The sequence below is a fragment of the Carcharodon carcharias genome, chromosome 6 (genome assembly GCF_017639515.1).
Source record: "Carcharodon carcharias isolate sCarCar2 chromosome 6, sCarCar2.pri, whole genome shotgun sequence".
NCBI lineage: Eukaryota > Metazoa > Chordata > Chondrichthyes > Lamniformes > Lamnidae > Carcharodon > Carcharodon carcharias.
This window is the reverse complement of record NC_054472.1, coordinates 145244216-145267231: the sequence shown is the minus strand read 5'-3', so window position 1 is coordinate 145267231 and position 23016 is coordinate 145244216. Positions and strand designations below refer to the sequence as shown.

The 23016-nt window shown below is 44.1% G+C and overlaps 2 protein-coding genes across 3 annotated transcripts in view; one reads left to right on the top strand and one right to left on the bottom strand.

Annotated features, from left to right (window-relative positions):
- kif9 (kinesin family member 9) overlaps window positions 1–8257 on the top strand; it is a 192821-nt gene extending 184564 nt beyond the window's left edge. For both annotated transcript variants that reach the window (XM_041190665.1, XM_041190666.1), the window contains one exon: window positions 7950–8257. In XM_041190665.1, coding sequence (XP_041046599.1) covers window positions 7950–8063 — 114 coding nt within the window. In that variant the 3' untranslated portion in view covers window positions 8064–8257. The remainder of the gene's footprint in view (window positions 1–7949) is intronic.
- Window positions 8258–9346: 1089 nt separating this feature from the next.
- LOC121279425 (tubulin delta chain-like) overlaps window positions 9347–23016 on the bottom strand; it is an 86998-nt gene continuing 73328 nt past the window's right edge. Inside the window, exons 8-10 of the mRNA XM_041190667.1 lie at window positions 22743–22818; window positions 20283–20418; window positions 9347–9853 (exon numbers count right to left, since the gene is read on the bottom strand). Of these exons, the coding sequence (XP_041046601.1) occupies window positions 9618–9853; window positions 20283–20418; window positions 22743–22818 (448 nt within the window). The 3' untranslated portion in view covers window positions 9347–9617. The remainder of the gene's footprint in view (window positions 9854–20282; window positions 20419–22742; window positions 22819–23016) is intronic.

Below are 23016 nucleotides of genomic sequence, written 5' to 3'. Positions count from 1 at the left end.
ACCAAGTTAGTTAAATGTGTTTTTTTTTCATTCATGGGATGGGGGTTCGCTGGCTTGGGCCCATTTACTGCCCATCCCTAGTTGCCCTTAAGAAGGTGGTGGTCAGCTACCTTCTTGAACCCCTGCTGTCCATGTGGAGTAGGTACACCCACAGTGCTGTTAGGAAGGGAGTTCCAGGACTTTGACCCAGCGACAGTGAAGGAACAGCGATATATTTCCAAGTCAGAATGGTGAGTGGCTTGGAGGGGAACTTCCAGGTGGTGCTGTTCCCACTATCTGCTGCCGTTGTCCTTGTGCAGTGGTCACTCCTACTGATTCTGTCGTGGAGAGATGCATTTGCAGCAGGCAGGTTGGTAAGGATGAGGTCAAGTATGTTTTTCCTTCTTGTTGGTTCCCTCACCACCTGCCTCAGACCCAGTCTAGCAGCTATGTCATTTAGGACTCGGCCAGTGCGGTCAGTAGTGGTGCTTCCGAACCACTCTTGTGATGGACATTGAAGTCCCCCACCCAGAGTACATTCTGTGTCCTTGCCACCCTCAGTGCTTCCTCCAAGTGGTGTTCAACATGGAGGAGCACTGATTCATCAGCAGTACATGGTAATCAGCTGGAGGTTTCCTTGCCCATGTTTGACCTGATGCCATGAGACTTAATGGGGTCCGGAGTCAATGTTGAGGACTACCAGGGTGACTCCCAGGGCAATTCCCTCCCTACTGTATACCAATGTGCCACCACCTCTGCTGGGTCTGTCCTGCTGGTGGGACAGGACATACCCAGGGATGGTGATGGTGGAGTCTGGGACATTATTTTTATCCCTTAATGAATCCATACTGGCTTTCCTTAATTATTCTGTACTTGTCCAAGTGGCTATTGAATTTATCCCATACTATAGTTTCCAGAAGTTTCCCTACCACTGAGGTCAAACTGATTGGTCTGTAGTTTCTAGCTTTATCCTTGCATCCCTTTTTGAACAAGGGTGTAACATTCACAATTCTTCAGTCCTCTGGCACCTCCCCTGTGACAAAGGAAGACTGGAAGATTATCACTAGTGTCCCTGCAATTTCCAGTGTCACTTCCCTTGGATGCATCTCAACCAGTCCTGGTACCTTATATATTTTAAGTAAAGATAGCCTTTCCAACACATCCTTCCTCTCAATTGTAAGCTCTTCTAGTGTACCAGTTACATCCTCTCTCACTTCGGCCCTGGTAGCATCTTCTTCCTTTGTAAAGACAGATGTCTTGAAGTACGCATTCAACACCTCCACTATTTCTCCTGCCTCCATGTACAAGTCCCCTTTTTTGTCCCTGATCAGCCTGCTCTTTCTTTAATTACCCTTTTATTCTTTATATGCTTATAGAAGACCTTAGGGTTCCCTTTTATATCATTGCTAGCCTCTTTTCATGCTTCCTCCTTGCTTTTCTTATTAGTTTCTTCACTTCCCCTCTGGCCCTTCCATATCCAGCCTGATTCTCCATTGTATTTTCTACCTGACATCTGTTGTATGCACACTTCTTCCTTTTCATCGTTACCTCTATCTCACTCGTCATCCAAGGCACTCTGGATTTATTTGTCCTATCTTTCCCCTTCAAGAGAATATATCTTGACATTGCCTGCAATACTTTTTCTTTGAAGGTGGCCCATTGTTCAGCCACAGTCTTTTCTGCCAACATTTGATTCTAACTCACTCAACTTAGATGCATTTTGATCCCACTGAAGTTGGCTTTCCCCCAATTAATTATCCCTGCTCTGGATTGTTCCCTGTCCCTTTCCATGATTAACCTAAACCTTATGATAGAATGGTCACTGTCCCCTAGAGGCTGTCACACTGAAATTTGATCCCCTTGGGCCAACTCATTCCCCAGAACCAGGTTTAAAAGTGCATGTCCTCGTTGGACTGGAAACATACTGCTGCAGAAAATTATCTTGATCATATTCCAAGAACTCTTGCCGCTCATGTCCCTTTGCACTATTCCTATCTCAGTCTATATTTGGATAATTGAAGTACCCCATTATGATTACTCTATAATTCTTGTACTTCTCCATAATTTCTTCGCAAATTTTTTTTTTCCACATTCCTTCCACTAATTGGTGGTCTATATATTACATCAGTCAATGTTATTGCACCGTTTTCGTTCCTTACCTCTAACTAGAGAGATTCTGTCCTTGACCCCTCTGGAACATCCTCTCTCTCCAGAACTGTAATGCTATCTTTCATCAATATTGCCACTCCAACCCCCCCACCCCTCTCCCCAATGCACTTTTCTTCCTTTTCTGTCTCTACTAAACACCTTGTACCCAGGAATATTTAACGCCCAGCCCTGCCCTTCTCTGATCAAGGTCTCTGTTATAACAGTAATATAATAATTCCATTTCTCAACCTGTGCCTGTAGTTCACCAGTCTTGTTAACCACACTCCATGCATTCACATACATGCACATTAGCCCTGATTTAGGCTTTTTTACTTTCCTCTTTATTCTGACCCCATCTAATGACTTACTATTGCCTACTCTAATTATATCAAATTCTCCAAGTATTCTATGTACCTTGATACTACTCTCTGATATACCCTCATTATCAGTCGATACTTCACTACTTTCCACTGCCAGTTTTTCTCCTCTGCACTCTGAATATCCCCTCAGGTTCCCATCCCCCCTACCAGTCTAGTTTAAACCCTCCCCAACAGCATTAGCAAACCTCCCCATCAGGACATTAGTCCCAGTCCTGTTAAGGTGTAACCCATCCTTCTTGTACAGGTCCCACCTGCCCCAGAGCCGATCCCAGTGCCTCAGAAAGCTGAGGCCCTCCCTCCTATGCCATTTCTCTATCCACGTGTTGAACTGTTCAATCTTCCTATTCTTATGCTTACTAGCATGTGGCACTGGGAGTAATCCTAAGATTACTGCTCGAGGTCCTGATTTTTAATTCCCTTCCTAACTCCTTAAAATCCGCCTTCCGGACCTCGTCCCTTTTCCTACCTACGTCATTGGTCCCAATGTGGACCACGATCTCTGGCTGCTCACCATCCCCCAAAAGAATGCCCTGCAGCCACTCTGTGACATTCTTGACCCTGTCACCAGGGAGGCAATGTACCATCCTGGAGTCACGTCTATGGCCACAGAAACGCCTGTCTGCTCCTTTAACAATGGAATCCCCTACTACTATAGCACTTCCACTCTTCCACCTCCCCTCCTGTGCAGCTGAGCCACAAACTTGGCTCTTGCTACCATCCTCTGAGGAACCATCTCACTCACCAGTATCTTAAATGGAAAAGCGGTTAGAGAGTGAGATAGCCTCAAGGGATTCCTGCACTACCTGCCTGTTCCTCTTAGATGCTCTGGTGGTCACCTTTTCCCTCTTTGCCTGTGTATTTCTTAGCTGTGGTGTGACCACCCCGCTAAACACATAATCCTCAGCCTTGCAGATGCACCACAGTGACTCCAGCCACTGCTCATATTCCGTAACTCAGAGCTCAAGTTTCTGCAGCTGGTGACACTTCCTGCAGCTGTAGTCATCAAGGGCACTTTGTGCTTGCACAACTTCCCACATCCTGCAAGATACACACTCCACATGATAAAGCTGCACACATCACATATTATGAACTTTCAGTTAATACTTTTAAAAATTGGACAGAAACAAGCTATTAAGATGGCTGCTGCAAATCATGTGACGTCTAACATTGGACCACAGACAGTATCAAGTCTCCTGCGAATACCTAATTAAATATGAACATAGGTAAGAGTACCTCAGAGCCATTTGTAGAATTCACACATCTCATTGTTTAAGGATGGGCTAACACCCAAAGATATGGAGCTTCCAGACTGCCTGTTTTCATGTTTCATACTAGACAAAAGGGAAGATTGAAACTCAGTGGCCACTATCAACTTCCCATTGTATCATGGCGGCCTCCGCCATCCAAACTAGACTGCATGGGCCTCAGAAGTGTTAATCCAGCAGTCATGTGATCAAAGCTGGTTTCAGAGACTGCACCCTTATTACCCTGGGACCCGGCAGTCTATCAGAACCATTAGTAATCAGCCAGTCTGAGAACCAAACAGTGAAACTAGCTGCAAGTCATCAAATAGTCAAAGTACTTAACATGTTCATGTTTCAAAATTCATCTGAAATAATCTAATGGATTATTGACTACAAGAAACCTCGCAACCTGCTGTGAACCCTTAGCTTTAACAAGACCCTCACTTCAACTTTAAATCAGCGAATCCATTCAAGAAACCACAAGCCTGCCATGTGGGAGACTGGGAATCATAAATCAGAGACCAAATTAACTGTAATCTTTTAAAGTTCACTATCTTTTTTTATATCCAACTGTTGTGAGTATGTGAGACCTTATATGAGATGTTGCATTAGTTTAGGGTGAGTATGGGAGAATAAATAACCTTCTTTATTTTAAATTCATGAAAGCTTGCTGCTGAATTGTTTAATTGGAATACACACTCCAGGGGTAAAAGACACACCTCTTTTCATACAACATACTGATTATGCGCAATAAGAAAGCAGGTACATTCTGTCAGTGGCAACTCTGCGTGGGAATGCCGGAGATCACCTGTTCATTCAAGGTGAGGAACTATTGGTTTTTATGTGAGTAGGCAGTATGGCTGACATTGATACAAGGACTGCATTTAGGCTTTGAATGAAGAGACTTCAAGGGTTGTGTCCTAAACCTGGTGCACACTAGGGAGTGATCTGTATCACAGGCAGTGCTGTGGTAGTGCATGTGTTGAGAAAGTTGTTTAGAGAGTCATGTCTGGTGGTGATCAGATCCAGCTGATGCCAATGCCCTGATCTTGGATGTCTCCAGACACTGTGGCATGGTTTCTGCTGAAAGCTCGTGGTGGCAGCGGTTCAAGAAGGCAGCTCACCATCACCATCTCAAGGGCAATTAGGGATGGGCAATAATTGCTGGCCTAGCCAGAGAAGCCCACATCCCTTGAATCATTTTAAAATCCCTGACTCGGGAACTCCCTTAGCTGTTTCCCAGATGTGCCTGTGAAAGCAAAGAGAGATAATTAGTTCATGGCAGAGGACTGCAGAACAGAGGAACTCACTAATAGCATGGTTGTCTTATGGATGTTGCCCTGCTGGATCCTCGCTTGGTTGAGCACTGCCGACCTCATTGCCGGCACAGGAATGATCCAGATTGTGGTTGACCAGCTGGATGACTCTATTTTCATAGTCTGTGAGGAACTTGATGTCAGGCATTCCCCTGTCAGTCTGCGTCCTCTCTGTTTTGTTGTGTGCCAGCTTGTCCTGCGTGAAGACAGATGGAGAGAGTGTAAGCACGCTTGTCAGCCCAGATGAGAAGGATGCCTGGCATTTGTGGGTGGTGAGTGGTGCTATGGACAGATGAGGACATGATCCGCAGGGCAGATGAAGGTGTGTGAGAGTGAATGCTGATGTCCCTTGAACTGGCAGTGAGTGAGGTCCCCGTGGATGTGTGATGGGTTTGAGAGTGAGAGTTGAGAGCAATGAGAAGACTGACTTACCCTGGCAAAACGGAGAAAATCCTCCATCCTTTTTTGGCACTGAGTGGCTGTCCTCTTTTGCAGAGTGTTGGCGCTGATCACCACTGCCACCACCTCCCATACTGGATTGGTGACCTTGCTTGCTGGTGTTCGCCCAGAGAGGGGGTAGAGGACAAAGCATCGGGTCTCCATTGTGTCCAGTAGATTCTCGAGGGAGTTAATGCTAAATTTGGGAGCAGCATGTTTCCTCCCTTTGGCAGCTGTGACTTTCCAGCAGCTTTCGATCCCTTGGAGAGTTGTACCTCTGTGCAGGAGTGCCCTTTAAATATGGCACCCAAACTACTGAAGGCCTGAGGGTACAGGGCAGGTGAATCAGAGGCTGCCCTGCCAGCAATCCGACATGAAACCAGAGCTTCTGCATTTTTAAAACAAAGTGCTGCACGATACGATTGGAAAAGTCACCATTACCATCAGTTGGTCAAACACCGCTTTACCATGTCCGATATCGGACTTTGCCAATTTCTGAGATAATTCTAAGCTCCAAGCACCCATTGAAGCAGATGGATTGAGGCAAGTCAGCACCTTACTTGGTGGGTGGTGGCTGACTAGTAGGACACGATCATCCCTCCTACTGTTGGAGACAGCCAGCGGGTTTATCACTCTTACTGCTGTCTCATGTGAAGTGTCAATGCTCGGCAGCAAAACTAGAGTGCCCTCTCCAAGGCACAAGCCTGGGCAAAATTTATGGAGACCCTGGGCTGTCCAAACACCAGGTTCCCCTCTCCACCTGATTGACTCCAAAGAATTGCAAAGCATTATGTTTGGTAGTGGCTTGGTTGCAGGAGTTGGAAAGATGACATGTTATAGACGTCAGTCCACTTTTGGGCTCCCTTCCAGACTTTTTGTCAGGGTTAAGTCCCTTAGCCTTCAGCTCTCCCGAGGTATCGACAAGGCATGGATCTATTCATCCATAGTTGGGAGTTTAGTTCATGAGTGCCAGGGTATGTCCACATGCTGGTGGGCCTGCATACCATGTCCACGGAACACACCACCTCCAAGTTCCTCGGAAGTTTTAGCCTAGTGCTGTGAGGGACCCAGTTTCTGTGTCATAATGAGGAGGCACAGATGAGAACTTGCCAACAGAGAGGCTGTGTGCTGACGGAGAGAGACTTACACATTTGGCTCTCTTTTTTAGCATTGCTGCTAGCCAGCGGTACAGCCTAAAAATGAGAAGCAAACTAGTGCACAGAAGTGAAAAACATGCTAATTTTCTTCACCCGCACACTAGATGCATCACATAGATCTGTTGGATCTATGATATGGATATGGAACTGGAGTCACATATCAGCGAGATCTGGTGAGGACTCCGTTTTCCTTCCCTATAGGATATTAGTGAAACGGTTTGGTTTTACAACTTCACGGTTACTTTTATACTGAGATCAGCTTTTTATTTACAGCTGCTTTTATTAATTGAATACAAATTCTCAAGCTGCCAGAATGGTATTACAATTTATGTCCTCTGGTTTGCTAGTGTACACTAATACACTGGATTATTAACGTTTCGAGTCCATATGACGCTCCTTCAAAGCTCTGAAGGGGCTCTGAAGAAGAGTCATACAGACTCGAAATGTTAACTCTATCTTTCTCTCCACTGATGCTGTCAGACCTGCTGAGTTTCTCCAGCATGTTTTGTTTTTGTTTTTGTTTCAGATTTCCAGCATCCGCAGTATTTTGCCTTTAATATTAGTGTATGCCTCTGGTTAGTGGTTTAGTAACATAACGTTTACACTACTGTACCCATATGTAGCGGGAATGCTTTTGTCACAGGAAGACCATTGTATCTTTTAAAGGAAAATTCAATAAATAACTGAAGCAAAGGAATATAAAGGGTAATGGGAAAATGTGTAAGACAATGAGATAGTCTTAGACTGATTTAACAGAAAGCTGGAACAGATACTTGGGGAGTTTGGCTGCTACTACCAGGCCCACATCCTCTAGTACTGTGAATGACACGGGAACACCAATACCTGAAAGTTTTCATCCACGACATGCACTATCCTGGACTGGACATATAAATGCTGGCCAAATCCTAACTTGCACCAAGTCCTGCTCATCCATCAACCCTATTCTCAATGACTTACATTGGATCCCAGTGGCTGAACACCACTTTCATCAGAAAGGTCATCGCTCTGAAACATTAACTTTGTTTCTCTCTCCACCAGATCTGCTGAGTATTTCCAGCATTTTCTGTTTGAATACAAGCCAAGTTTTTTTTAACCTATTAAGCCCCAGTATAATTCTGGAGAACTTATACTGTATCTGCTCCATGCCCTATCTATCGATCCTGAGATTTGGTGCTTAAAATTCAATGCAATGCTCAACAAGGTGTCGGACCAAGGCTCTGTACAATTAAGATTTATGTCTCTTGCTAGTTGGCATGTTATTTCATTGTGTGATTTTCTTCCTTCCAGCAAAATTACACCAAAGCCATGGCTCAGCCTCAACCAGTACTCATAAGGAAAAAACCAGGAATGATCACCCAAACCATCAAGAACAAACCACCCTCTATCTTTAGTGTCACCTAACGACTGAATTATCCATGAAGGGAAAGAAAATCCAAAAAAGCTCTTCTCCATAAAGAGTAAATACTGTTTAATAACAGTTTTTTTTTTAAATAAAATCATTAGCAATAAATTTAAGGCCAGCAGCCCCAAAAACAAGTTATGTACAAAGTTAAATAAATCAATCAAGATCTCAAGTTGTGTTTCGCTACCTGCAAGTATGTTTAGTTTTATTTTAAAACTGTTCTCAGATATGGTTCTCAAATATAAGGTTGTGATACCCCTGGTGGCTGAGTGAATAAATGCACTGGCTAGCCTAGTACTATGCCACACAGACAGGATTCAACCTTTAGCCTGTACTGAGTTATCTAAGCTCAGCAATTAGTCCAAGGTTCGTTCTACAGCCTCACTTGAGTTAGCTGATCCATGGACAATGGTCAGGGACAGGACCACTGCTTGTTATTTCAACTTCCCAGTCCACAGGCACTCAACCACTTGGAGCACTCTTATAACCTCAGCAGCAGACCAAACAATAAACCTGGGCCAGGATCTCCCTGCCCCATTTAAATTTTCAGGTAGGCAGGGGCTCAGCAGAATCAGATGTGCACCTGCTGACCTGTTAATGGCCAATTGAGGCCATTGACAAAGTCGTTAAATTAATTAATGGACCTGCCCATCCAACCTTAAGGTTGGTGGGCAGGCCAGGAACCCTGGGGGCATTAGAAAAAGCATGAAACCTCATCCATGGGCAGGAAGAGGTTTCATGCAGGTTTTTTAAAATGTAATTAAACTGTATTTAAAAGTTCTGGACATGTCCCAACTCATGATGGGACATGTCAGGGAAATTTTTTTTTTCTATTTTTCAGATTTTTTATTTTAGAGCCAATCTCCCTGAGGCAGAACTTAGCCTCAGGGAGATGAGTGCGCTCTTTCATACACATGCGCGAAAGAATACATGCTCGGCTCAGGGAATACCACCCCCCCCCCCTCCCCACTCCCCCACCAGCACAGGGAGCGCATAGCGCTTCCTGGCGGACATCACGCTGAGTGGGCCTTAATTGGCCCGCCCACTTAAAATGGTGACGCACCCCAATCGGGGTGCCGATCGGAGGCGTGCCTCCGCATGCCCCCTCTCAAGCTTCCCCCCAACAGAGGGAAAATTCTAGCCCTGCAATCTTATTGATTTTCCCATAAGACAGTAGCCACTGACACTCAGAACCAATGGAGCAACTGCAGTTAGCACTTTTATTAAAAAGATAGAGCTGAGTTGAATGTTGTGCTAAAGACTATAATTTACTCAGCATACAACACTCCCAGGACAGGAACAGCATAGCTGGAGACAGAGTAAAACTACTTCTCCCAACACTGTGCCTCATCCACATCAGAATGAACAAGTGTGAACATTTCCCCATTGCCCATACCAATAATTAGACTGTGACTTCCCATATTTCAAACCAGGAGACAGAGCTGGATAATAATCTTCAGTCTAGAGGAGAAAGGCCAGCACCTAGTCCCTGCCGCTCCTGTCCCATACATCAACACTTATTAATGACACATGTAAATCAGTAATATTGATGGTCAGTGATCTCCTGCAGCACTGTATTCCTTCACCACAGAATCCAGAATCTCGAAGGCTTGCAAGAAGTCTCCCTCTTCACAGCCGTGCTTCCAGTACCAGTGGAGATAGGCATGGGCATCATACATGGTCCGAGCCTTCTCTAGGACACGCTGCATATAGTCTAACACACTGCTATGGTTGGCACAAATGGTCAGCAACCGGCTGGGTGAAGTCAGGTCAACAATATTCCAAGGATCTTAAAAGAGATGAGAAGAAAAATCACAGACTTCAGAAATCCAAAGTACATAATCCTGAAATTTCTTATTTACTCTACAAATGTACTCTATTTTACTGAATAAGAAAGACTCACTCTTCCCAGAGATCCTATACAATTTGCCCCTGTAGTAGACTCAACCTACCCATTTAAACTCTTCTCAAAGATTCTGTACATTCTTCCCTATCACGAGCTCAACCCACCCATTTAATTTCCTTCCACAGACCCTGTACCCTATAGACTCTTTCCCAGGATATTCATCCATACACCTCCATTATTTCATTCTGGCCCATTATCGGCCACAAATGGCTAATCTCCGACCTTCATCCTATTTTGAAACATTACCAGCATTAAACACCTCACCATCAACATCCAAGGGATTACCTCTGACCAGAAACTTAATGGGACCAGCAGTACAAATACTGCTACAAGAGGCTGGGAATCATGCAGAGAGTAACTCACCTCATTACTCCCCAAAGCATGTGCACCATCGACAAGAAACAAATCAAGAGTATAATGGAATACTCTGCATTTGCCTGGATGAATGCAACTCCAGCACACAAGAAGCTCAACACCATACACCACCGGCACATGTGGCTTTGGTGTGTAATATCTGTAAGTTACACTGCAGAGCTCAATAAGGCTTCTTTGACAGCAACTTCTGCCACTGGGAAGAACAAGGGCAGCAGATGCATGGGAACGCCACCACCTGCAAATTACCCTTCAGGTCACACACCATCCTGACTTGGAAATGTATCACTGTATGGACTGCAGCAGTTTTAGCAGGCGGATTAACATCACCTTTTCAAGGGCAACGAGGGATAGGCAATCAATGCTGTCCTTGCCAGTAATGACCACATGCCATGAAAGAAATTTGCACTTATTTAGCATCTTTCACAACCACAGGATGCTCCACAGCACTTTACAGTCACTGAAGTACTTACGGGGCGTAGTTACTGTGGTAATGAAGGAAATGGGGAAGCTAATTTGTACACAGCATACTCCCACAAACAGCAACATGTTGAACAGATGGTGTCACTTTGAGTGTCTTTATGCAAGGCTCACATCCAGTAAGATCATGCAGGGGACAGCAATGGCAGTATGAGGTCTGGTTTAGAAAATGGAGTCATCAGAGCAATTCTTGTGTACATCACCTTTATTCTTAAAACTTGTTAAAGAAGTATTTTTGACCAAATCATTGGTATAACAGTCTGCATTTAAATAAATAACAGTATAATTCAATTCATATCACAAACATAGAATTCAAGGTAGAAATAGTCATTAATTCACTTGCAAATAAGGTAATCATTATGCAAACTAATGTGATTCTCCTGGTCTGTTTCCCTTTCTGCAACTTCTCCCCCACTGCCTGCTATTAAAAGGTTTCCTTAAAATTATCAGGATTAGAGGTTGGACTTTCGCTGAGTTTGTAGGTCCTGCATGCACTAATTCCTGTTTATTTGGGGTGTTGCAGTCTTTGAACATCTGCACACCAGTCTGGATTGTTTGTTATCATTCTCAAGAAAATTCTCATTCTTTTGCACACACAGTAACAGACTGTGACTTTTGGCCCATTTGGCACACCATATTTGAGTACTTGAGAGAAGCAGATCTATAACAGTGTTCTCTGCTAGCTTCAAAATTAAGGCCAAAACTCCCTAGCAAGCAAGAGCAACAAGTGCAAAACACACTGGCCTGAATTTTCCTTTTTCCGAAGGTTTCCCTTCACCGTGGTTGACAGGGCCCTCAACGTGTCTGACCCATCTCCCGCACCTCTGCCCTCACCCCGTCCTCCCAGAACCATGATAGGGTTCCCCATGTCCTCACTTTTCACCCCACCAGCCTTCGTATTCAAAGAATCATCCTTCAGCATTTCCACCAACTCCAGCATGATGCCACCACCAAACACATCTTCCGCTCATCCCCCTGTCCATAGGGACCATTCCCTCCGTGACACCCGGGTCCACTCCACATCCCCAACCCACAGCACCTTCCCATGCAATTGCAGAAGGTGCAACACCTACCCCTTTACCTCCTCCCTCCTCATTGTCCAAAGCCCCAGACACTCCTTTCAGGTGAAGCAGTGCTTCACTTTCACCTCCTTCAATTTAGTCTACTGCATCCGCTGCTCCCAATGTGGTCTCCTCTACATTGGGGAGACTAAACGCAGACTGGATGACAGCTTTGCTAAACACCTTCTCACAGTCCACAAGCATGACCCAGACCTTCCTGTCACTTGCCATTTCAACACACCATCTTGCTCTCATGTCCACATGTCCGTCCTTGGTCAGCTGCAATATTCCAATGAAGCCCAAAGCAAACTGGATGAACAGCACCTCCTTCCAATTAGGCATTTTACAGCCTTCCAGACTTAACATTGAGTTCAACAATTTCAGACCATGAACTCTCTCCTCTATCTTTACCCCTTTTTTAATCCAATTATTAATTTTTTTTCAAGTTTTTTTTTTTGCTTTTATTCTTTGTGAAATCTGTTCAGAGCAGTCCTTCAGTTCTTATTGGGTGTGAGCCAAGGGTGACCAGATTTTCAAAAATCAAAACTGGGATACATTGAAAAGCCTTGGGAAGGCAGGGCCCTGTAATGATTGACATGTTGGGTGACCAATGGCAGGAGAATGGGGGAGGGGCTGTTGAAGGTAGGTGGTCATGCAATGATATCTCCCAGAATATGTCCAGCCAGAGTTGGCAACCTTATTAAGAGCCCAGTCATTGAAGACAGCAGTTACAAGCCACAAACTTGTGCTTCAATGTCATTTCTGCCTCATTTTCTTAAAAATAAACTGAACCAAGGCTTCTTTTGTCACAAGACCCCAGCCAGAATCCTCTGCATTGCACAATAAAGTAAGACAAATTTCCATTTAAAAGCCTTGTTTATTTTCATTTGCACACTGGGTTCTAACAGTAGACGTTTTTGGCCAGTAGCTGGATTTTAAACTAGCAAATGTACCTCAAGCATTTTGTCCTTCCATTTGATTACACCCAGAGCCGCAAGCAATTTTTCAAGTTGAACATGCCATTGTTCAGATACCTGTCAATCTTCTGCCGTCACCCAGAGGCTGATTCCCTCCTGACTCCCAGGATGTCATGGTATTAATTTAGAGGAGGTCATGAAGGTGAATTACCCCTAAGACTTCCTATAAATTACCCTGGTAACTCCTATAAATTAATAACAGTGCCTCCTGTAAATCAGTGGCTGCCAGCCCTCCCCCGTTGGCCCTCCCCCTCCTCTTACCCACCTTTCCCCTCCACTTATCCCTCCCTCCTTACCTTCTTCCCTCCACTTACCCCTTCCTTCTTACCTTCTCCACTCCCCCTTGCACACTAACTGCTTTGAACCCGCTGTTTGATCAAACTGGGCCCACGCAGCAAGTATGCACCAACAGCTCAGGCTCAGCAAGCATACATCACCCACTCCCAATGTCATTGAGAGAGAAAGAGAGGCTCCCTTTATCCAAAAATACCAATAAAACTGATAAAAAAAAGACATATCTCATCTGATATAGATGGCTCCATTCATTTTTTTTAAAAATAAGACTGCCAATAAATTCCAGCCTGTTTGGTGCAGTAATTTTTATTATTATTTGCAGATGGTTTTCAAAATTAAAAACCTTGATATATTTGATTTGTTTTTGATAGATCTAGAGTGAAGTGACTGGCCGGATAGCTGGGGAAGGCCCAGGGTCTGTGCATCATGGTGGAGCGGCTGAAGGGCAGTGAGGGAGACAGAGGGAGAGATAGCTTCATGGCGCCTCTAGCCCCTAAACACCAACCGCAACAGCAACCACACACTCAGCACTTGAGAGCCAGCTGGACAGTCCCTCATCTCAGTCTTACTTGAAGGCAAAGTTTGCTTAATGTGAAGAGAATGATACCAGGAAGTACTCTCTCATCTCTCTCCCTCCATAATTCCGACTCCCAGAGTGCAATGCAGCATGAGAAGGATTTTCTGGGGGGGGGGGGGGGGGGGGGGGGCGGGGTTTGCTGACAGTAAATGGAACATGAGGGGGTTAAAGGGGAGGGGCCTCAGCAGGGATGATGAAAATCAGGACATTTGAGCAATCTGGAGAAAACTGTCAGGACACCAGGATGTTTAGTGAAAAACCGACCACCCTATGTGGGCCTCCAGTGCAATTAGCAACCACAGGGTAGCTAATTTGGGAGGTGCAAGGTGCTCTTCATGTGGCTCAGTTGGTAGCACTGTCAATCGTGAGTTCCAAATTTCTTTGGTCAAACTCGACTTGAGAAGACTTTTGACCAAGGTGCAGTACAGTAAGGAAAATTTGTAATTTCTTTCAAAGATCTGTGGCATCTATAATTGTTTTTAAGAATATTTGAAAAAACTTTTAAGAGTTTGCATCAATTGTAAAGGAATCAATCGTAATTTTCTTGGATAATAAGAAATACTGGTCCATATCCTAGAAACCCTTGACCTGGAAGCAGTACCAACAGGAAGGAAGATATAAAAAGGCTGTCAGACATAGAGAAGACAAAGAAGCTACTGAACAAAGAACAAAGTTGTGTTGCAGCAGAGGGGAGAGCAGAGAAGGCACATTTATAAGGAGCTCTGTGCACATACTACATTTCAACAGGACAGAAAGGTGAAGAGGGAGAGCAGAGATTGGTAGTTAGGCAATTCTACAGCTTTGCTTCAGTTTTGCCAGAGCTGACCAGACCATTTAATGAGGTTTATGAAAGGAATCAAATAGAGGAGTCTCTGGAAAATCTGTGCCATCAAGGCTATTGTGCACCTTGGTAAGGTGGTTTTGCAGGAGTCTACTGTTTGATTGACAATTGTCTCTGGGGGCCACGGAAGGAGTGGAGCTACGATTGCAGGTGGCTCAAGGACCATTGAGTGAAAAAAGTGAGATCTGAAATGTTCAGGAGGCTGAGTTGGAAAGATTATCAGATTACACATGGTGCCACATTTGTGCAGGGAGCAATATGAATGTTTGTAATCTTGTGAGATAGTCTTTATTGTATCTGCTACTTGAGTAATTTATAGTTAGTACTAACAGTAATTTGCCTCTTAATTTGTGCATGATTTACATGGATTCTGATTCTTGTTAAAGCAAAAGCTACAAAAAGTGGAATCTTGTTAGTATTTTTCTTTATTCGGGGGTCATTCAGCAAATGTGGTTATTTTGGTTTACGGTTCCCTCACAGGGATTGTAACACACTCCAGGACCTGAGCACAAAAATCAAGGTTGACACTTCGGTGCAGCATTAAGGGAGTGCTGCATTGTCAGAGGTACGGTCCTTTTGACGAGAATTTAAATTGAGTTCTCATCTGTCTTCTTGGGTGAATGTGAAAGATCTCCTATTCTGAACATGAGCAGGGGAGTTATTCCTGGTATCCTAGCAAATATTTATACCTCAGTCAACATCACAAATAAAAGATTATGTGGCCATTGCCACATTGCTGTCTGTGGGAGTTTGCTGTGAAAACATTGGCTGCCACATTTCCTACATTACTATAGTGACTACACTTCAAACGTATTTAATTCGTTGCACGATGCTTTGATCTTCTGGTGGTCATGAAAAGCACTATATAAATGTTTCCTTTCTTTCTGGACTGTAACCCACCTTGTTCCATTTTGAACAAGTCAATCAGCCGGTCAACTGCTTTAAAAGACCAAAAATGCAAGGAACATCCCACGAGTGTGTCAGCACCTACAAAGCGAAACTCTGCTGCAATCTTTTTCATGCGTCGAGATAATCCTTGGGCCCCAACCCCACATAGGTCAGAGGTGCATGACAGGGTAAATGGCTGCCTCCGCATTTGCCATTGAATTAAAGCGGGAACGTCAGATTCTAATGGAGGCCAGCAGCCCCACTGAGAGATCAGCAGGAGTGCTGCTGAGGGCCAGACTGATGGAGTGGCAGGTTGGCACTGCAGCTGCCATTAGCGACTGTGGAACGGTTGAAAAGTGTAATGCGTATGGCCATGAGAGTCATCCAACTTTACTGTTTCTAAACTCTATAGCAAGGGTGACACATGGGCAAACAGCAGCCTCACCATTCTTTAAAAATTTATTCTTTCATGGGATGTGGACATCACTGGCAAGGCCAGCATTTGTTGCCCATCTAAAATTGCCCTTGAACTGAGTAGCTTGCTTGGCCATTTCAGAGGACAGTTAAGAGTCAACCACATTGCTGTGGATCTAGAGTTGCAATATAGGCCAGACCAGGTAAGGATGGCAAATTTCCTTCCCCAAAGGACATTAGTGAACCAGATGTGTTTTTACAACAATCGATGATTGCTGCCACTGAGCTGTTCCGCAGCCTGAAAAGTTACAAGTCTCTGACCTCCCACTGTCAAGTCCTTCCTTTCACCAGCAAGGAGCCAGTGTGCTGTTCACAAGAGCTCATGGCATTCAATTCAACCTTTCTGTTTGACATTTAAATTATCCTAGCACAGCACAGCTGGGCGGGCAGCTGCCTCTGGTTTTAACCCGTCTCCAGCAAAGTGCATGGAGGTGAGAATGCTGGAGAGCTGACCTGATGCACACCTTTCCAAATTTACTCTCGCCCCCTGCCTCTAAAGCTGCCTCTGTGGAACTGTTTTTTGTAAACGTTCATGGGAATGTGGGTGTCACTGGCTGGGCCAGCATTTATTTCCCATCCCTAATAGCCCTTGAAGGGTGTCTTTATTCTTCCCAACAGCTGCCAGAGAATACACAGGAGGCCATGTGTCCCCTTTGAAGGAGATATCCAATTAGGCCCATTTCCCTCCCCCATAGCCTGTAAAATGATTCTTTTCAAGTACCTCTTCCCTTCATTTTTGAAAATTATTAATGAATCTGCATCTAACATCCTTTCAGAAGTAAATTCCAAATCATAGCAACTCATTGCATTAAAAGAAACTTCATCCCCCCTCTGTTTGTCGACCAGCCTCTAAGAACTGTAATGGCTTCCCCCGCTCAATCCCAGGTTCCATTCTCATAATTTTTTTTTGCGTATCTTCACACACTTTTTTCCCCCTTGGGGAATAGTGGGGAGGTGATGGAAGGATTCCCAGCTGATTATCAATCCTTTGAACCATATCACCTTCCACGGTCAACGATTCCTGGCGTGGGACCTGAACCCGGAGCTTCTGGCACAGAGGTAGGGATGCTGCCCACTGCACCACAAGATCTCTTATATTGTCATAATCGGACCCTGAGATGTAGAAACTTTGACCTTAGATGTAGGCTTTGACCTGTTTCTGGCAAATGCTGCAACCACCAAACATATAGTTACAAATGGAATGGGCAGTAAGCCATTTTAAAGCCCCAACTCATCTGCTTTGATTCCCAGAGTTGGGTTAAAAATAAATCCTTATATCTTGGACCTGCGTTCAAACAGGTCAATTGAAATTTTTAAAACTGAGATCTATAAATTTTCACTGGGTAGGGGTATTAAGTAATATGGATTTAAGATGCAGATTAGCCATGACCTTACTAAATGATGGAACAGGCTCAAGAGGATGAATGGCCAACTTCTGTTCCTATGTTCCTACAGAGCTGGAGATGCAATGACCTCTAACAGCAGCAGAGGGCAGCATCACCCTTGATGCCAACTCCATATTCCCAAGTTTCCACCACTGGTTCCATTTCCCAGGGGCCGCCTGGTTAGGGTGACAGCCCGTGCATCAGCAGCAGGAAATTAATTAACACAGGAACACAAGAGATAGGAGCAGTAGTAGACCATTGGCCCATCAAGCCTGCTCTGCCATTCAATAAGATCATGACTGATCTTGGGCTTCAACTCCACTTTCCTGTCCAATTCCCATATCCTTGGTTCCTGAGAGACCAGAAATCTGTCTATCCCAGCCTTAAATATAGTCAACGATGGAGCATCCACAACCCGCTGGGATAGAGAATTCCAAAGATTCATCACCTTTTATGTGAAGAAATTTCCCTTCATCTCCATCCTTCACAATCATCCCTTTAACCTGAGACTGCTCCCCCATGTTTTAGATTCCCCCACCAGCGGAAACAATTTCTGTGTCTACCCTGTCTAGCTTCTTCAGAATCTTGGATGTTATAATGAGATGGTCTTTCAGTCTTCTAAACTCCAGAGAATATAGGTCCAATTTACTCAGCCTCTCTTCCTAGGACAACCCTCTAATCCCAGGGACCAATCCAGTGAATCTTCGTTGTACAGCCTCCAATACAAGTATACCTTTCCTTAAATATGGAGACCAAAACTGCACACAGTACTCCAAGTGTGGCCTCACCAAAGCCCTGTACATTGTAGCAAGACTTCTTTATTCCTGTGCTCTACTCCCCTTTATATAAAGGCCAACATGCCATTTGCCTTCCTAATTACTGGTTGTACCTGCGTGCTAACTTTCTGAGTTCCTAGTGTGAGCACATCCAAGTCTCTCTGAGCATCAATGTTTACAAGTTTCACACATTTTAAAAGATATTCTGCTTTTCTATTCTTACGATCAAAGTGAATAACCTCACACTTCCCCACATTATACTCCATCTACCATCTTGTTGCCCACTCACTTAACCTGTCGATGTCTCTTTGCAGCATCTCTCACATCGTACATTTCCACCTAGCTTTGTACCATCAGCAAACTTAGATACATTACTGTCTGTCTCTTTGTATGTCATTAGTATAGATTATAAATAGTTGAGTGCCCAGCAATGATCCTTGTGACATTCCACTAGTCACACCTTGCCAACTTAAGAATGTCCCACTTATGCCTACTCTTTGCTTCCTGTCCGTTAATCAATCCTCTATCCATGGTAATACATTACTCCCCAACTCTGTGAGCCCTTATCTTGTCTATTAACCTTTTGTCTGGTGCCTTATCAAATGCCTAATGGAAATCCAGGTGTACTATACTTTATCTACTGGTTCCCCTTTAACTACCCTTCTTGTTAAATCCTCAAAAGATTCTAATAAATTTGTCAAACACTATTTCCCTTTCATAAACCATGTTGACTTTGATCATGCTATGATTATCTAAGTACATTGTTAAGACTTCCTTAACAATAGATTCCAGCACTTTCCCCAATGATCGATGTCAGGCTAACAGGCCTGTAGTTCCTGGCTTTCTCTCTCCCTCCTTTCTTGAATAGTGGTGTCACATTTACCAACTTCCAATCTGCAGGAACCGTTCCAGAATCTAGAGAATTTTGGAAAATCATAGCTAGTATATCCACTACCTCTGCAGCTATCTCTTTTAGAACCTTAGGGTGTAGGCTGCCAGGTCCCAGGGATTTGTTCAATTTTAGCTCCTTAAGTTTCTCCGATACTTTTTCTCTGCTGATATTAATTTACTTAATCTCCTCTCCCTTTAGCACCTAGGTTACCCTGTATTACTGCTACGCAACTTGTGTTTTCTGCTGTGAAGAGAGGCACAAAATATTTGTTTAACTTCTCTACCATTTCCTCATTCCCCATAATAATTCCTCCAGTCTCTGCTTCAAAGGGACCAATACTTCTTTAGCTACTCTCTTCCTTTTTATATACTGTGTGATTAAGACTCATCAACAATCAATTATCAGCAATGTTCCAGTATAAATTAGTTCTACTGGAGTCATGCAGGACCCCTGCTGTGTCTGCAGTTGGTCAGCTAACAGTGCACAGAAAGTGGGAGGGCAGTGCACCATGACAAATAAACTAAATCTACCACCTTAAGATGAAAATCAGCAAGCCCGAGGTACTCCACAAGCAGAGATTTGTAATTTCCTTCCAAGGAATAGAACTGGTAATAAGCAAGTGGTGGCCATTGCCTCTAGCCATTTCACCCCTCCATTTTGTCCGGTTCTCTTGTGTCCCAATCACACCAGCAGCATTCTCACTGGCCGGCCTTGAAAGTCTCACATGCTGATTCGACCAACCACCTCCACAAGCTGCTTGCAATTCTTCATTGCACAGTAATGTGGTCTCTGGTGGCCTCTGAATTGGGCGCCTCCTGTGAAATTACCCCAGAAGGTGTTGTGAACAGGGTTGGGACCCAAAAATGGTCTTGCCTCCTGAAAACTTTCAGAGTCTGCAAGATTCTGACCATGATACAAGTTCCCTCCTGTCCTCTCTAAATGAGTCTTAGGGCACTAGCCCATTGGTCTAACCTATAGTAGGCACTCATCATAAAGGGCCTTCATATTGGTAGACTTTTCAGCCTTTGGGACAGGGGAACATCGCAGCTGGATCTGATCCTTACGCTTGGCAGCACGAGTTACAATGTTAAACCAGGAGCAGGCAGCTTGACTTGTATTTCCACCGCCCCTTCCCGGAGGGAACCAAGAACCATTCTTGTGCCCTATTGTGACTCAGCTGAAATTAACTGAGAATCAACACTGTGTGGCTCAGCACTCCGTTGTGTACCATAATTACCTCCTGGGTCTCTGAAAATGGAGATGAATTGTCCCTTTCTGACGCTGGGATTACTGACCTGTCCAATAGTCCAAGGGATGAGGGTTCCACGAAACACATCCATATCCTTGTTTCATTTTCATCATGAATGGCGAGCAATTAAATGTGTCCGCTCCATTCCCACGAGCCACAGCTAGGACAGCCGTGCTCTGATGCTGATATAAAAGGAATTAAGAGTTTCTTAACGACAACCAACAGCCATTCCTTCACCAATCCCCCCTGTTTCCTCTCCCCCAGCAGACCCCTACCAGGATGCCTCAATCTGTCTCTCTAACCACCTCTACATAGTGAATAGGAGTGGCCCTGAGCATCCATGCTGTTGCTTGGGTTTGAATCACTCATAAATCATATCCCAACACGAGTCAGCCCCATCAGGGTGCTTTCTTTTATTTGTTCTCTGCATTTGGGCAACACTAGCAAATTTATTGCCCAACCCAAGTTGGCCCGGCTATGGGCTTCCTTAGCAAGTCTTTTAACTTGCTAGGCCATGTCAGAAAGCATTAAGGGTCAAACGTAGGCCAGACCAGGTTGCATTAATTGAAGGATATTATAAAGCAAGTAAAAAGGAAATGTTTGCATTTATAGAGCACCTTTCACAAACTCTGCACATCCCAAAGCACTTTATAGCCTAAGAAATACGTGTAGTCACTGTTGTAATGCAGTTAACACAGCAGCCAATTTGCACAAAGCATGCTACCACAAGCTGCAATATTTTGCTTGTATTGGCCAGGACACCAGGAGAACTCCACTGCTTATCCTCAGTTTTCAAAATAATGTCATGACCATGGATCATAGCTCCAAATCACTTCAAGACATATTGAACTTTTAAGTAAGATGTGTTTTTTTTAAAAAAAAGCACCCACAAGCAAAAGCTGACTGGGATTGTAAAGTAACCATTCGCTAGAAAATTCCTACATGGATTACACTTGACCAACTAGTCCAGAGAGAATGGAAGGTCACATCTAAAAAAGGTGTCAAGGCCTCCTTCAGACAGAAACACTTCAAAGGAAGGGATGCAATGCAAAAACTGAACTGTAATCTCCTGTGGTCTCAGAGATAATGGAGGCTGATTACCATCTCAGCAGAAACCAGCTCCTGCGAGTTATATCCCAGACTGTGGACGTGATCTAAATTGAAAGAAAGCAATTTCAGAGTGAAAGATATGTTTGTTCTTTCCTTTCCAGGAATAAACAAGAAAAATGATTAAAAAGTGAACTGCAACCCTGGTTTCTGTGTGCTAGTCTGTTGTTCTAGTGTGTGCTGTGTCAATGTGAAGGTCAGAACTGAAGAACATCAACTAGGCATCCTTGCGCTTACAGGTAAAAACAGTCTTCTCTCCCTGATTGCTGGAAGCAAGTCACAAATCAGCAAAGCCACAGTCGAAAAGGAAACAGGACAACCCCTTTCAGCTAACCTGCAGAACCAAGAATCTCCAAACCAACTGCTCAACTACCAAAGTCAGCTCTACCGGAATCACTCAACTTAATGGCTGCAACGTTTCACCATTTACTCCTCACAGACAAGCCAAAGACTGATTCGTATATCTTTGTTAACTTTTGTTTCTGGACTCACTTCTCATTTCTAATGTGTGTGTATGTCTGTTGCATTTTTATTATATTTTCCTCACATTTTAGTAACTAATAAATTTACTCTTTCTCTGACTCAAGAGAGCCTGGTAAATTGGCTCATTTAAAACATAAATACATTTGGACCAGGGAAAGGTATCCACGAGGGGAGGGATGCTTTTTAATTTAACCTTGCTGCAACCAATTGAGGGGGTTCAATAAAGAAGGGGAGCCAGTTCATCCCTCCTCATCCAGAAGCATAACAATTTTGGGGACCCTCGCCCAAGGACTGGTCATAATAATAATGACATGAGATCTATTACTTCCGCCTGAGGAGACTGGCAAGGCTTTGGTTTAATGTCTCATCCAAAAGGTGGCATCGCCAACAGTACAACAGTCCCTCAGTAATGCAGGCTGGGTCATTCGGATTCCACGCTCGAATCACTGGGGTGGGTTTTGAACCCACAACCTTCTGACTCCAAGGTGACAGTGCTCCCTCCCACTGAGACACAGCTAATTTACCCATACCTTATAACATATTGCCATTATCACTGAGTCAATATCCTGGAATCTCCAGTCGTGCACCATCACCAAAAGGACTGCAGAGTTGGAAGGAGACAGTCCATTGCCACCTTCTCAGGGTAACTGAAGATTGGCATTAAATGCAGCCTTGGCATATCTGGAGAACATTTTTTTTTAAATCATTGCCTCCAGGAGACATGGGATGAAAATTAGGAGCAAGGAACAAGACATTCCTGATTGATCCAAAAAACATGCAACAAAAATATGTTAAAATGAAGGTCTTGTCAATTCAACTGGTCCTTGAAGCTGGGTTGCAATCCCAGAAGGGTGAGAGTAAATTGACCTGAATGATTTCTTCATCCCAACTGATTTTGCTTATCTGCAAAGGATACAATATTCCTGGTGGATGAGTGATGTGGAAGAGTGCGCACAATGGAGGATAGCATACTATCCCAGGATGCATTGCCCCTAAGGACAGCAAAGATATTGCATTAGATCAGAGCAGCAGTCCAAAGATATCCAGACCATCATGAACCAAGTGCCAAGGGGATTAACTATTAGAACAGAGGAGGAGGAAAGTCCAATTAGTTAATTGACCTTATTCAATATCCCAAGTTCTCTTTGGGATTGAGATGGCTGGTAGGGCCTTAATTTAATATCTCATTT